Source organism: Capsella rubella, unplaced genomic scaffold, assembly GCF_000375325.1.
Source record: "Capsella rubella cultivar Monte Gargano unplaced genomic scaffold, Caprub1_0 scaffold_8, whole genome shotgun sequence".
Lineage (NCBI taxonomy): Eukaryota > Viridiplantae > Streptophyta > Magnoliopsida > Brassicales > Brassicaceae > Capsella > Capsella rubella.
Genome location: NW_006238916.1, coordinates 1287727 through 1300402, shown reverse-complemented (window position 1 = coordinate 1300402; position 12676 = coordinate 1287727). Strand labels below are relative to the sequence as shown.

At 32.6% G+C, this 12676-nt stretch overlaps 3 protein-coding genes across 4 annotated transcripts; all 3 read right to left on the bottom strand.

Annotated features, from left to right (window-relative positions):
- On the bottom strand, positions 1 to 3824 carry LOC17876173 (protein PHLOEM PROTEIN 2-LIKE A5). The gene is made up of 5 exons (XM_006280557.2): positions 3135 to 3824; positions 2907 to 3020; positions 1472 to 1550; positions 1269 to 1384; positions 1 to 476 (listed from the first exon to the last, which is right to left on the bottom strand). The coding sequence occupies exons 1-5, from the start codon at positions 3611 to 3613 to the stop codon at positions 107 to 109; spliced, it is 1158 nt and encodes a 385-aa protein (XP_006280619.1). The 5' UTR covers positions 3614 to 3824; the 3' UTR covers positions 1 to 106.
- Positions 3825 to 6529: 2705 nt separating this feature from the next.
- Positions 6530 to 8362, bottom strand: LOC17876527 (protein PHLOEM PROTEIN 2-LIKE A5). Of its 2 annotated transcripts, none has more exons than XM_006279581.2 (4): positions 7863 to 8362; positions 7548 to 7661; positions 6834 to 7325; positions 6530 to 6750 (listed from the first exon to the last, which is right to left on the bottom strand). In XM_006279581.2, exons 1-4 carry the CDS (start codon positions 8360 to 8362, stop codon positions 6669 to 6671), a joined length of 1188 nt encoding a protein of 395 aa, XP_006279643.1. In that variant the 3' UTR covers positions 6530 to 6668. The 2 variants fall into 2 exon arrangements, with proteins under 2 accessions (XP_006279643.1, XP_023633293.1); XM_023777525.1 differs by having other exon boundaries at positions 6834 to 7322.
- Positions 8363 to 10485: 2123 nt separating this feature from the next.
- Positions 10486 to 12450, bottom strand: LOC17876003 (protein PHLOEM PROTEIN 2-LIKE A5). Its single transcript, XM_006280367.2, has 5 exons — positions 11904 to 12450; positions 11595 to 11762; positions 11256 to 11358; positions 11041 to 11168; positions 10486 to 10914 (listed from the first exon to the last, which is right to left on the bottom strand). The coding sequence occupies exons 1-5, from the start codon at positions 12401 to 12403 to the stop codon at positions 10539 to 10541; spliced, it is 1275 nt and encodes a 424-aa protein (XP_006280429.2). The 5' UTR covers positions 12404 to 12450; the 3' UTR covers positions 10486 to 10538.
- Between the last annotated feature and the right edge of the window lie 226 nt (positions 12451 to 12676).

The following is a 12676-nucleotide window of genomic DNA, read 5'->3' as shown; positions in this document are numbered from 1 at the left end:
GATTAAAATCTAGTACATACTTATAAATCATAATATTTTCTTACCAATATTTTCCTAAGAAGTTTTGTAGTAAATCATAATATTCATATAAGTTTTCGCCCCACACTTATTTGGGGCGAATTTCAACACATTTAATGAAGAGCCCTGACTTCCACAGGTCGCAATCGTAATTCCACATTGCGAAAGAGATTTCCCCCATATTTTTGTTCAACGTGGTGAACTCACCGACCGGAATATCCATCCACTTGATAGTTTCAATGTCATATATGTTCACACTCCGCTCTTGTAGTTTCCCCATACTCTTGGGCACGACCAACTGTACGTTCACTGGTCCCTTCCATTTGCTTCCAATCCATACCACTACAAACACTACCTCGTACCTTGTTCTCGGGGACAGACATTGTGTGTCAAACTTTCCAGTTATGTTTAGCCAGCAAACATTTCTCAAATACGCAACTTCCTTATTACCTGGTTCCCTGAAAAATACTGTGGTTAGTAATAGAAATTAAGTCTAGGAAAAGATATATATACGAGTAGGAGAGCTTACAAAACTTATAATTAGAAGCCTACAAATCAGTTTTATAAAAGTTCTTTAAAAGGTTTTAAAATAAGAAAGTCTCTCAATTCTCATATACAGTACTACCTTTTAAGTTTTTTTTCCCAAAAAATACTATAAATTGCATGGGTTTTTTGTCCAAAAATAGCACAAAAGTTTGATTTTTACACAAATACCATAAACATAAAACATTTTTTTTTTAAGGTGTAAATTATTTTATAATGTTTATTTTCAAAAATAGCACAAAACTTTTATTTTTTACACATATACCATAAACATAAAACATTTGCTTTTTAAAGGTGTAACTATTTTTTTAATGTTTGGGTTGACTATTTACACTTAGGATAAGGGGTAGGGTTTAGGGTTTAGAATTTTACAATTATTTTGAATGTAAAAAAGAAATAGTTTTATTTTTATGGTAATTTGGATAAATAATGTATTTACGTGGTATTTTTTTAAAATAAAACTCAAGATGATATTTCAAATTTTTTTTTGATCCTTTTTAGTGGTAAAATATATTTATCCATTATATTAATAACTAATAATGATTAGTAAATAACATTATTATTTTTGTAGGTTTAAATTGTACACTTTTATTTATTCGGATATTATTTTTCCAAAAAAAAATAAACAACAAAATATGGGATATTTTTTGGGATAATTTTTTTTTTTCTTGGAAAATATAATAATTAAGGTTGAGAGAAGATTTTACCTTGGAGTTTTTTGGTTTTGGGAAGGGAATAATCGGAGAGGGATCCAGAGCCAATATATGGGGTTGTGTGACCATGTAATAGAAAGTTCCCTTGCTTCAAGAACCCATATTTTTGACTATTGATATATATATATAACTGTCCATGTCAATTTCATAAACATACATAAAGACAATCAACTAAAAATAAAAGCAAATTTTATCACCTCATACGGTTGCACGGGTAATATTTTGGTCATGTTTTTTGACTTGTCAACTTTGACCTGCTCTGCCACTGCTTCCTCACTGAACATAAAATCCAAACATCAAAAGAGAGAAAGTTATATAAACTCGGAGGTTCCAATCATTTAATTTCAACATAGATCATGTCACCACTAAGAAATTAATAAAAGACAGCTAGTAAATTACAATGAAGAGGTGGTGATTTAAATAACATTTAAATGGTTATAGAAAAGAGCTACGAAATCATAAGAAAAGCTTTTACTTTGCTGCCTTGCACACACGAAGATGCAGTTTTTGTTAGAGAGGAAATACTAGTTCAAGATCATCAACAAAACAGAGTGGCGAATTAGAAAGGTAATTTAGAAACAAGAATCTTAAAAGGAAATCATAATAAAGGGGTGGAACAAAGACATCATGAAGCAAAGGGAAGTGTATAGAAGGAAGCACGTGAAAGAAGCTAAGCGAATCGTCAGATACATTAATGGAACAATTGATGTAGGATTGATGATATTGCGACAAGAGATTCAAATTTGGTTGGTGATTAGGGTGGATATAGAGAAGACCTTAAGTCAACTAATGGTTACTGTTTCAGTATTAGATGTCATAGTTCTCTTGGAGAACCAGCAAGAAAGATGCCATTGCTCAATCGACGGGGAAGCAAAGTATATGGCTTTATGTGGAGCAACAAATCAAGCCATCTGGTTAAAACGTCTTCTAGAAGAGCTAAACTTCAATAATACTCAAGGAGGAGTTCCTATCTACTGTGACAACCAGTCTACAATTAACTGGTATTGGAGAGAATCTCGTCCAACAGGAAAGAACATACCATATCCACAATTAAGTATCACTTTGTCAGAGAACTAGAGAGAAGGAGAGACATTCAACTAGTTACTGCATGAGTAAAGATCAACTAGATGATATCTTCATCAACGCTTTGGAAGGACCTACGTTTGATAAATTCTGTGAACAACTTGGTTTGAGTGACAAAATGGCAAGTGGGAGTGTTGAGTAATGCCTTTTTGGCTCTCAAACCAAACTAGAAGTGTTCAAGGATAATTTAGAAAAAAAGTGTGGTTAGTTCAATTAATGGAGTTGTTGAAAGAGTATTCTAGTATCGTTTAAAGTTGCTTGTAAGACTGAGCTATGTTTTAAGAGTTAAGTTGGAATTAGTGTGTAGTGGTTACTGGTTAGTAGAGTTGCTGTTGCTAAGATTTGTCTAGATATGTTTGAGTTTGTATTGCAGTGTGCAAAAACTAAGAAAAAGATATAAGTTTATTCTAAGGCTTTTATCTCTCCAATGCTTCAACTGATTTCCAATACTCTAGAACCAAAACAGAGAAATGCAGAAAAGCTTTCCAAATGATCGAGAGGTGTAAAATCAAAAGCTATATTCTAAATTGTATGTATAAAAAAACTTACTTTGATGCCTTGTCATTTTGTAATGTTTTCCCATTTCTTCCTGCGGAGGTATCCAGCAGCATTTTCCTAACGTCCTCGACGATTATGCTTATGAATTCTTCATCGGTTTTATCACTTTGGTACAAGAAAAGAAAAAGGGGAAAATGAGTACTATACAAGAAACAGTCAAAACATTACACAAAAATTATCAGTTGAGTGACAAGAACATAAAAGTGCAAGTTAAATAACCTGTCTTCTGGCAAGTTCAAGGCAAACCTTTGGCAAATAGTTACCACAGCTTCCTTCCATTTTTGGGATGATGATTCTGGTTTAGTATTATCGCATCTACTTACCAGATCCTTTAACTGATCGCCGAATTTACCTTGAAAATGTTTAACCACGGCGATATCAAGCTTGTAGAAGATGGGAATCACTCTGAGCTTTTCTTGTTCCACGCGTTCCGTGATCTCTACCAGCTCATCCAGACACCATTTTGACTCGGTGTATCCTTCAGAGAAGATAACCAAGACGATTTCCGACTCACGTATCCTTTCAAACAGTGTGGTTAGCTTTTTGCCCCTCTCCTCATCTTCGTCTATATACACGTTGATGTTTCCCTTTCTCAAGGCAGTCACAAGAAAGCAGATGAAGGTTTTCCGAAGGTCTTTTCCCCTGAAATTGATGAACACTCGAGGTCCCTTAGAGGAAACAAAAGATGCTCTTGTCATCGAGGAGAAAATTACAAAACGAGTTTTATCGATTTTTGTTTTGAGTTTAGAAAAAACAACAAGAAGAAGATACAGAAGATGCTCCTGCCATCGAAGAGCAAATTACAAAACGAGTTTTATCGATTCTCGGTTGAGTTTGCTACATGGATAATAGATTGATGACGCTAGGCTAATGTATTTATTTGCTACTTTCCTGGAAACTTCAGGCCAAAACGTGTTGACTAGTAAGTCACGCAAAGATAGAGTTAGGGGAAGCAATTTGCTCTATATATTTCTAGAATCTGTAAACGTCGTTTGATTCATTTCGGAGTTCAAACATTTTCCTCAAGGTAATATATATAATAAATAAAATTCATAGTTGACTGTAACAGGATAAACCAATTAGAATCTTGGTTTAGTCCTCTGAGTTCGGATTTAGTTGTCCGGTTCAATAATCTTATTCACGTTATATGTAATGTGTTTGCAATTTGGGGATAATCAATCAAACACAGTTTATCTTCTTCAATCTCTTTCTCTCTCTCATCATCTATCACCATCTAAATCCAACCTTCTCGTAGTGTTGTTAAAATGGGTAAACCCACCCCATTTAAACCCAGCCCATTTAAAACCCACCCCATTTATACCCAAACCCATTTAATACTAAACCCCATTTAACCCCATTTAAGTTTCTCTTACCCATTTAACCCCATTTAGACCCATATAACATTGTTTTGTTATAAAATTACAATATACCTAAGAATTGTTTAATTAATTATTTTAAATTACTCATATTGATTAGTTTACTAAAATTTATTGATTAATGATTATATAAACTTATTTTGTTAAAAAGTAATATAATTTAATTTATTCTTTATTATTATTCTTTAAAAAGTATGAGATAATCTTTCCACATAAGAAATAAATATTTTGTTAAAAAGTAATATAACCTAACCAAAAACAACGTAGTTTAGAGTTAGTAAAAAATATATATATATATATATATATATATATATGGGTTTAAATGGGTACCCATTTATTTAACTCAAAACCCATTTAATAAATGGGTCTAAATAGGTATACCCATATAAACCCATATAATAAAATCAGATAAATGGGACTAAATGGGTCTTTTTTTTACAATGTACCCATTTATTAATTGGGGGGTCCATGCCCATTTTAACAATACTACCTACTCGAAATGACTCTTCTTTCATAGTCATCTTCTAGACTGAGTTTACCCTTTTCTCGAGTTCTCGGTGAATTCTGGATTGGGATTATCTATCGGTTATATTTTACTGTTTCATTGACCATAGATGAAGTACAATTTCGGAGTAGTTTCCACATTAATTTATCAAAAATATAATCAAAATGATTTTTCTAATTTATACTTTTTAAGAATATCATACTAAAGTTCATACAGGAAAAAGAAAATTTATAATTCGAGTTTACAAAAACGAACATACATTACTCAATTAATGGAAAACAGTTTATGTTTAACATCTCACTCTCGAGAATTGAGATCTCGAATAAATCTGCAACAAAGAGAAAAAAGAAAGCAGTGGGGAGGAGAAGAAGAAGAAGAAGGAAGATGCTCACGTGAGGAAGAAGAAGAAGCGGAGTCAAGGTCAACGACACAAGAAGATGTGGACAAAGTCAACTAGGAAGTTGGACTTGTGTTTTGTAATATAAGTTGTAATGGGCTGCAGATGTGTTGTTGTAATGGGCTGCATATGTGTTAAGGCTCAAAATGAAGAAGTGTTTGTTTAGTTTAAAGCTAAGATATTAGACCAACATTAACAATGGGATTTAGAGAGTATGTTAGGGTATTAAGGTTAAAAAATAAATCAAAATTGATTAATATAACTAAGATACGTAAGTTTGGAGAAGGATTTATGTTGAGGGTTAAGATACGACACGTGGCAGACGAGGATTGGGTGAGGTGAGAAATATATAATAATTTTTTTTTTTTTTACTCAGATATTTCTTTTTTTTCTCTCTTCTTCTCTTTCTCTCTCTAAACCACATAACTACGAAATCGACGATAAACTTTTTTATTGTACTTTTTTATAGTTTCTCTTTTATGTATGTTTTCAAATTCTAAATTCTAAATTTGCAATAAATATAAGATTTTCTTAAATTACAAATTACAAAAAAAAAAAAAAAAAAAAAAAAAAAAAAAATTCTAAGATACCCAACTTAATATTGTACCAATAAACACATCCAAAAACTAAAAACAAAATCAGATCTCTTAAACTCTACTTTTTCATATTTAATATTAAACTAATACTAACATACCCAAATTAAAAACCCACCTATAATGTTGCTCTTAGAGTTGTAAAGTGTGATATGTTATTTATTAAAAGGTTGCTTGGAGAAGTGAACCTAGTATTTAGAATTATGGGTTATGCAAGAGTCATGATTAAAGTAAAGTGTCTAGAGTAGCAATACTAGCAAAAACGAATGTTTAAGTTTTACCATATACTATAACTTTTTAAAAAAAAATTATATTATATCCAAACTTAATAAAAAAAAAATTAAGACCAGAGATGATGCTAAACCAGTGGAACTATTCTTTCGAAGAACAGTGGATGGTCTTAAGTTTTGTAAGAATTTTCTTTGCGGGAGATTTTCTTTTAATCACATGCAAAGATCTACCTCGTATATATACAAATATACTGTACAATAAATCATAACACTGGTACAAACTCAACCATACATATAAACTATAGCATTGGTACAAACCTAACCAAACATATTATATAAATTTATTAAAATCCACATCAAACCATATTGGAAGATTTGATGAAGTTATTAGAATCAGCACATGATTTCTTATCAAAAGCGGAAACATCAAATTAAGAGAGAAACAAAACTTTTATATAAGCGTGGTTAACTACAACTGTTCTGAGGTTAAATCAAAACCATAGACTCTAAGTCACGTACACTTATCTAATATATAGAAGTTTACTATAAAAAAGGGACAAAAAGAAGTACTAAAACACAGATAAACCCTTGTTTCATGTACGCAAAGTTACGATGATGTCTTGAATTACATCATTCTGTTTCTTTCTAGGTTTCATCTGCCCGACTCCATATGCTCCAACAACAAATGAATATCGTCGACCATTGAGTTTATAAAATCTCTGTCGGTCATGTTACTGTAATACCATACAAGTGAAAGATATCAACAAGAAAGCTTATCAGGTTCTAAATTTATAATCTACTTAGGCAAAAATTGTACCTTTGTTCCGGCAAGGACATGCCTTTTATTAGGGGAATAGACACTAAAGCATCCTTCCATTCCTGAGTTCTTTCTGGTTCGTGCTGATGATTGCGTTTCATATCCCTGAATCCATCTCCAAATTTACCCCTAAGTTGTTTCACAACGAGAGGTTCAATTTTGTAGAAGATGGGAATCACTCTTAGATGACCTTGGTCCTTACATTTCTTAATCTCGGCCAGCTCATCCAAACACCACTTTGAAGTAGTGTAATCCTTAGAGAAGATCACTAGTGCGATATTAGACTCGTTTATCCTCGTAAATAGGTTATCCAAATCTGACCCCAAAGGCTCATCTTCGTCCATGAAGACGTTAAATCTCGCATCTCTCAAGGCAGCGGCGAGAAAGCTTATGAAGTTTTTGCGCAATTTTATTCCGCGGAAGTTGATGAAAATTTGAGGGTCCTTTGGCAAGTATCTCCCAACAAAAGAAGAAGCAGGAACAATAGAACTGCTGTATTGAGGACAATGCAAAAACAGAGTTTTGGTTAATTATCGTTTGACCTTTTTGTATTTATAAAAATGTTTGAAAGATATAAAGCTAATTCAACTTCCTTATATACTGGGATGCAGTAAAACTAAAGCTATCATATGATCATCTAAATAACATAACAGTTGGGTTTACAAAAAAAAAAAATAACATAACAGTTTTTTTTGTTTTTAAAAAAAAACTTACTTTGATGCTTTGTGTATAGTGTGAGTGAGTGTCCTTGCAGGAACCGAGGTATACGACCTCATATTCCCAACCTCCTTGATGATTAAATTTATGAAATCTTCATCGGATTTTTCACTTCGATAAGAAATGAAAAAAAGCAAAAACTAATCAATGAGTCAACTAGCTTTCTTTTTATACTTGGTATAGTGTATTACAAGAAACAGTAAAAAACCACTACAAAGTTTCTTTTTGATAGCCAAAACCTTACCAAGTTATTTATATTATAGCTAGTATCCAAACACAGTAAGAGAATATAAAAGAGGAAGAAATAAAAACCTGTATTTTGGCAAGGACAAGGCAAACAATTGGGAAACAGAAGCCAAAGCTTCAATCCATTTCTGATGTCTTTCTGGTTGATGATGACATCTCTCTATCAGGTCGCGGAATTGATCGCCAAAATTTCCTTTAAGAAGTTGCACAACTCCTGGAGCAATCCTGTAGAAGATGGGAATCACTCTAAGATTCTTTTGATCCATGCATTCCTTGATCTGTACCAGCTCATCCAAACAATATTTTGACTCTGTGTATCCCTCAGCGAAGATGACTAGCGCGATTCTTGACTCACTTTTCCTATCAAATAGGCTGAATATATGTTTGCCCCTCTTCTCCAGCTCGTCTATAAACACATTGAGGTTTAGGTCCATCAAGGCAGGCACAAGACATTTGACGAAATTTTGGCATAGCTGCTTTCCACCGAAATTGATGAACACTTTAGGCCCTGAAATGGATGATACATTGGAAGACCAAGAGGAAGAAATAAGTGATGCTCCTGCCATTGAAAGGCAAACAAAAGGAGTTTGATTGGTTCTTCTTTGAATTAGCTATATGGATTGATGAAGCTAATGTGTATGTTTGGTTGAATTTGAAAAGTCACTTTATAGAGGTAGTGATAGTAGTTATTATTATTATGAATAATATTCTGAAAAAGTAAATTTTTGGCATTTTCCTAGAAGATTTAGTGGACAAAAATAGATGTTGCAATAGATATTACAACTAGTTGACAACTTGTTTCTTTTTCTTTTGTCGTCAGAATTATTATAGTTGACAATTAAGTCTCGAAAACAAGTTGACTCACTTGTTCTCTGACTAAATCTCCCTAAAAACGAGTAAAATATATCTTCTTCTATTATATGGATAGGGGAACCAATGTGCTCTAAGAAAATTTGCCTCAATATATGTAAATAAATTAAGAAAGAAATATTATAGTTGACCAAGTCTAAGACATATATCAACTCTTTTGGACTATATACACTACATATTAAAATGATAAGGTTTTAATAAAACATTTATCAACGACATAATATGCCATTAAAAATAGTCAAAGATACTAAATTAAAAGAAAAATGTAATTGTCTTCCAAATTAATGAAAAATCCTCATTAGTTTTCTTTTTTGGGTCACCAAAAAGTAAAATTAAAAATCCTCTTTAAGTTCTTTCTACTTTCGTTGTAATTAGAACTCTCATAGAATTTTTTTTACTCATTAAATTCATTAAATGGGGTTTTTATTTATATAATAATATTTTTCCACGGTATCATGTAACCACAGTTTAAAGTCATATTTTGTAAATACAATTTATCACATCATCTAGTATATGTATATATATAGTTGACCAACTTGATCGCTCTCAACAGAAAATGAAAAACAAAGTTGACTAAAGTATAAGGATATACAACTGTTTTGGACTAGTCCATGTTTTCACCACCAAAAATTCATATTTGCATATTTATGTTCTTAACAAAAAAAAAATGAAATAGATATATAATAATTAAAATGGTCAATATAATTAGATGACAATCATCAACTTGTGAAAGCTCTCTTATGTGGCACTTAAAACACACACACATTTTAGAACCACGAAAAAAAGTTTTGGAAAAATTGATATTTATATAGTTTTCTAACTAAAGACCTTAAGACTAGTTTTGTTTCGTAACATTTAAGTTGTGCATTTTAGATGTCCTTTTATTTCTGCATAAAGGTTTTTTACAAAGAATATTTAGTATAAAATACCAAAAAGAAAAAACAATAGTATATATGAATCATGTGTGAAATGGGGAACTTAAGTTTGCTGACAAAGTGACAAGCCGAATTTGCTAAGAAGTGTGACACCTTTTGTTTGTTCCCACTGACTATTGTATGGTTAATTATTGGTCGTCCACACATTAAAATTTAAATGGTCATTCCCTATACTGTCAATAAATTTCATATTATTGTATATGTAATATCCCCATTTCATACATGTGATCGTAATATTTTCTTCTGCAAATGATCAAATTCATTCTCATGCTTATTCTGGTGATGAAGTTGTTAAAGAAAAAGATGAGTATACCTCTATTTATACTTTTCTTTTTCGAACCTCTATCGATACTAGAACTTATTTATCTTGGAAAACATTTCAGTTCGTACACGCTCCTCTATATAGAAAAACCTAGTAGAAATGTGTTTTGAAAGTTGTCATTATATATGTGGTCTTTTTCAGACCCATGTATTTTTATCCATGGGTGCAAACTGCAGCTGAGGAGGTTCCACCTTGTAATATCGAACATTTAATGGGGGTATTACAAACCATTATGCCACTCAAATTCTTTAATGTAGTGTAAAATTTTAGGTTTTAAGCCACTCAAATCATTATGCCACTCAAATGCCTTCATGTTTTGCCGGAGCTTAGAATGCTTTCCAACTAATATTAGGCGATAGCCAAATCGCATGTTTCTGAACTATAATGTAAATTGTTTGGAGCATTTGGTCCAAACTCGGATTTCCTACACATATGTGATTTTTGTTTCTGAAGTGGATTAAATCCGGGTTAGGTTTAATAAATGTAAATACCGTTTTATAAATATTGATCAATAACATATAATTTTAATTATAAAATCTTTATTATTCAACATTGTATGACAATAAACTAAACAACAGTTAACTCTTTAAAAATAACAAACCACAATAGCACACGCTAGTGTTTGGGACGAATGGCAACACATTTGACGTAAAGCCCTGACTTCCACAGTAGGGACTCGTGTTCGTACATTGCAAAAGAGATTTCTCCGACGTTTTTCTTCGATGTGGTGAACTCGCCGACTGGAATATCAATCCATTCGTCAGTTATGTGATCTACCATGTCCATACTCCACTCTTGAGGATTCTCCCTATTACTAGGTAAGTCCAGCTTCAGCTTCACCGGTGTCTCGCATTCGAATGTTGTGTCTTCCAACATCACCACGAACACTACTTCATACCTTGTGTTCGGGGACAGATATCGTGTGTCAAACTTTCCGGCTATGTCTAGCCAGCAAACGTTTCTTAAATACGCAACTTCCCCGTCTGATTCACTGAAAAAAATATTATTTTCATAAAGATAAGAATTTATTAAAGATCATGTAGACTGGGCGAGAGCTTACCAAATATGTCGAAGATTATTTCTATAACTTTGTATAATGAATAAAGAGAAGTTTTACTTTGGATTTTGGTTTGGGAGAGTGAGCCAAATCCAATGGTTGGAGTTATCTGACCATGCAATAGAAAGCTCCCTTGCGTCAATCATGAAAACATTACCTTGTGGTCTATTGAGAACCCAGAATTTAAACTGTCGATATATAAATATCATTGTCAATATCATATACTGATAATGATACCAATAAACTTATATAGAAAAAGAAACTAATGTGATCACCTCGTACGATTGCTCTGGTAATTGTTTCCTATTTGGAGAATTTCCAGACATGTTATCAGGCCAGTAAAATTCATTGAGCAACGAAACTTCAACGGCTTCCTCACTGATCATAAATCCAAACAACGAAATGAAAAAATTTCTAAGGAAACACAACTCGGAGGTTTATATTCCTTTCATTTGAACAATACATTAAATCTATAGTCCAATAAGAAAATCAAACATAGCTAGCTTAGCTAGTAACAAATCTTTTCTTTCATGCAAATGCCATATTTTAAATTTTATCCTTTAAGAAGGAATGCTATTTAGTATATCATAAATGGTTCCAGTGGATGGACTTACCTTGGTGTCTCGCGCATAGTGATAGTGAGTTTACTTGCAGGAACTGGGAAACCCTCAACATCATTTTCTCTTATTTTTCCTTTTCTTCCTTTGGATGTATTTGGTATCCGCAGCACTTTCCTAACCTCCTTGACGATTAATCTTACGAAATCTTTATCGGATTTATCACTTTGGTATAAGAAAAGCAAAAAAAAAAAAACGAAAAAATGTTACAAATTTGTAATTATAACTAGTATCGGAACATACTAAATGATCAGATTTATTATTTGTAAAGTGACAAGAACATAAAAAAAGTAGAAGAACAAAAACCTGTTTTCGGGCAAGGTCAAGGCAAAATTTTGGCAAACAGAAACAATAGCTTCCTTCCATTGTTGGGCTCTTTCTGGTTGATCTTGATATATATATTCCAGATCCCTGAATTTATCGCCGAAATTTCCTTTAAGACGTTTCACCACCTCGGGCTCAAGCTTGTAGAAGATTGGGATCACTATGAGTTTTTCTTGATCCATGCATTCCCTGATCTCTACCAGCTCGTTCAAACACCATTTCGACTCGGTGTATCCTTCAGAAAAGATAACCAACGCGACTTTAGACTCACCTATCCTATCGAACAGGCTGATTAGGTATTTGCCCCTCTTCTCATGCTCGTCTATAAACACGTTGATGTTTTTTTCTTGCAAGGCAGGGACAAGAAAGCTGATGAAGCCTTTGCGTAGATCTTTTCCACGGAAATTGATGAACACTTGAGGTCCCGTTGGGATGAATGATATACTAGAACTAGAAGACCAATTAGAAGATGCTCCTGCCATTCGATTGGAGATCTTTTTCTTAGAAACAAATGGAGTTTGATATATTCTTTTTTGAATTTTGTATGCGTTGATGATACTTGTTCTACCTTTGTGACAGATATATATAGAGCTAATCATGTGCTGATATTATTATTATTATTATTAATATAGCCTTGATATTAAAAAGATTGGTTTTGGCGTTTTACTCGAAATTTTTTAGTGGCCAATAGTGGAAGTTCGAAAAGAAGACAAGAAGTATTAGTTGACAACTTGTTCTTCAGTTTTTCTTGTCAA

Coding starts and splice junctions, on each gene's coding strand:
- LOC17876173 (XM_006280557.2), bottom strand. CDS start 3,613: ATGACAAGAGCATCTTTTGTTTCCTCTAAGGGACCTCGAGTGTTCATC. Junction 3,021..3,134: donor TTGAACTTGCCAGAAGACAG/GTTATTTAACTT, acceptor CTTGTACCAAAG/TGATAAAACCGATGAAGAAT. Junction 1,385..1,471: donor TACCCGTGCAACCGTATGAG/GTGATAAAATTT, acceptor ATATATCAATAG/TCAAAAATATGGGTTCTTGA.
- LOC17876527 (XM_006279581.2), bottom strand. CDS start 8,362: ATGGCAGGAGCATCACTTATTTCTTCCTCTTGGTCTTCCAATGTATCA. Junction 7,662..7,862: donor TTGTCCTTGCCAAAATACAG/GTTTTTATTTCT, acceptor TTCTTATCGAAG/TGAAAAATCCGATGAAGATT. Junction 7,326..7,547: donor ACTATACACAAAGCATCAAA/GTAAGTTTTTTT, acceptor TCCTCAATACAG/CAGTTCTATTGTTCCTGCTT.
- LOC17876003 (XM_006280367.2), bottom strand. CDS start 12,403: ATGGCAGGAGCATCTTCTAATTGGTCTTCTAGTTCTAGTATATCATTC. Junction 11,359..11,594: donor ACTATGCGCGAGACACCAAG/GTAAGTCCATCC, acceptor ATTTATGATCAG/TGAGGAAGCCGTTGAAGTTT. Junction 11,169..11,255: donor TACCAGAGCAATCGTACGAG/GTGATCACATTA, acceptor ATATATCGACAG/TTTAAATTCTGGGTTCTCAA.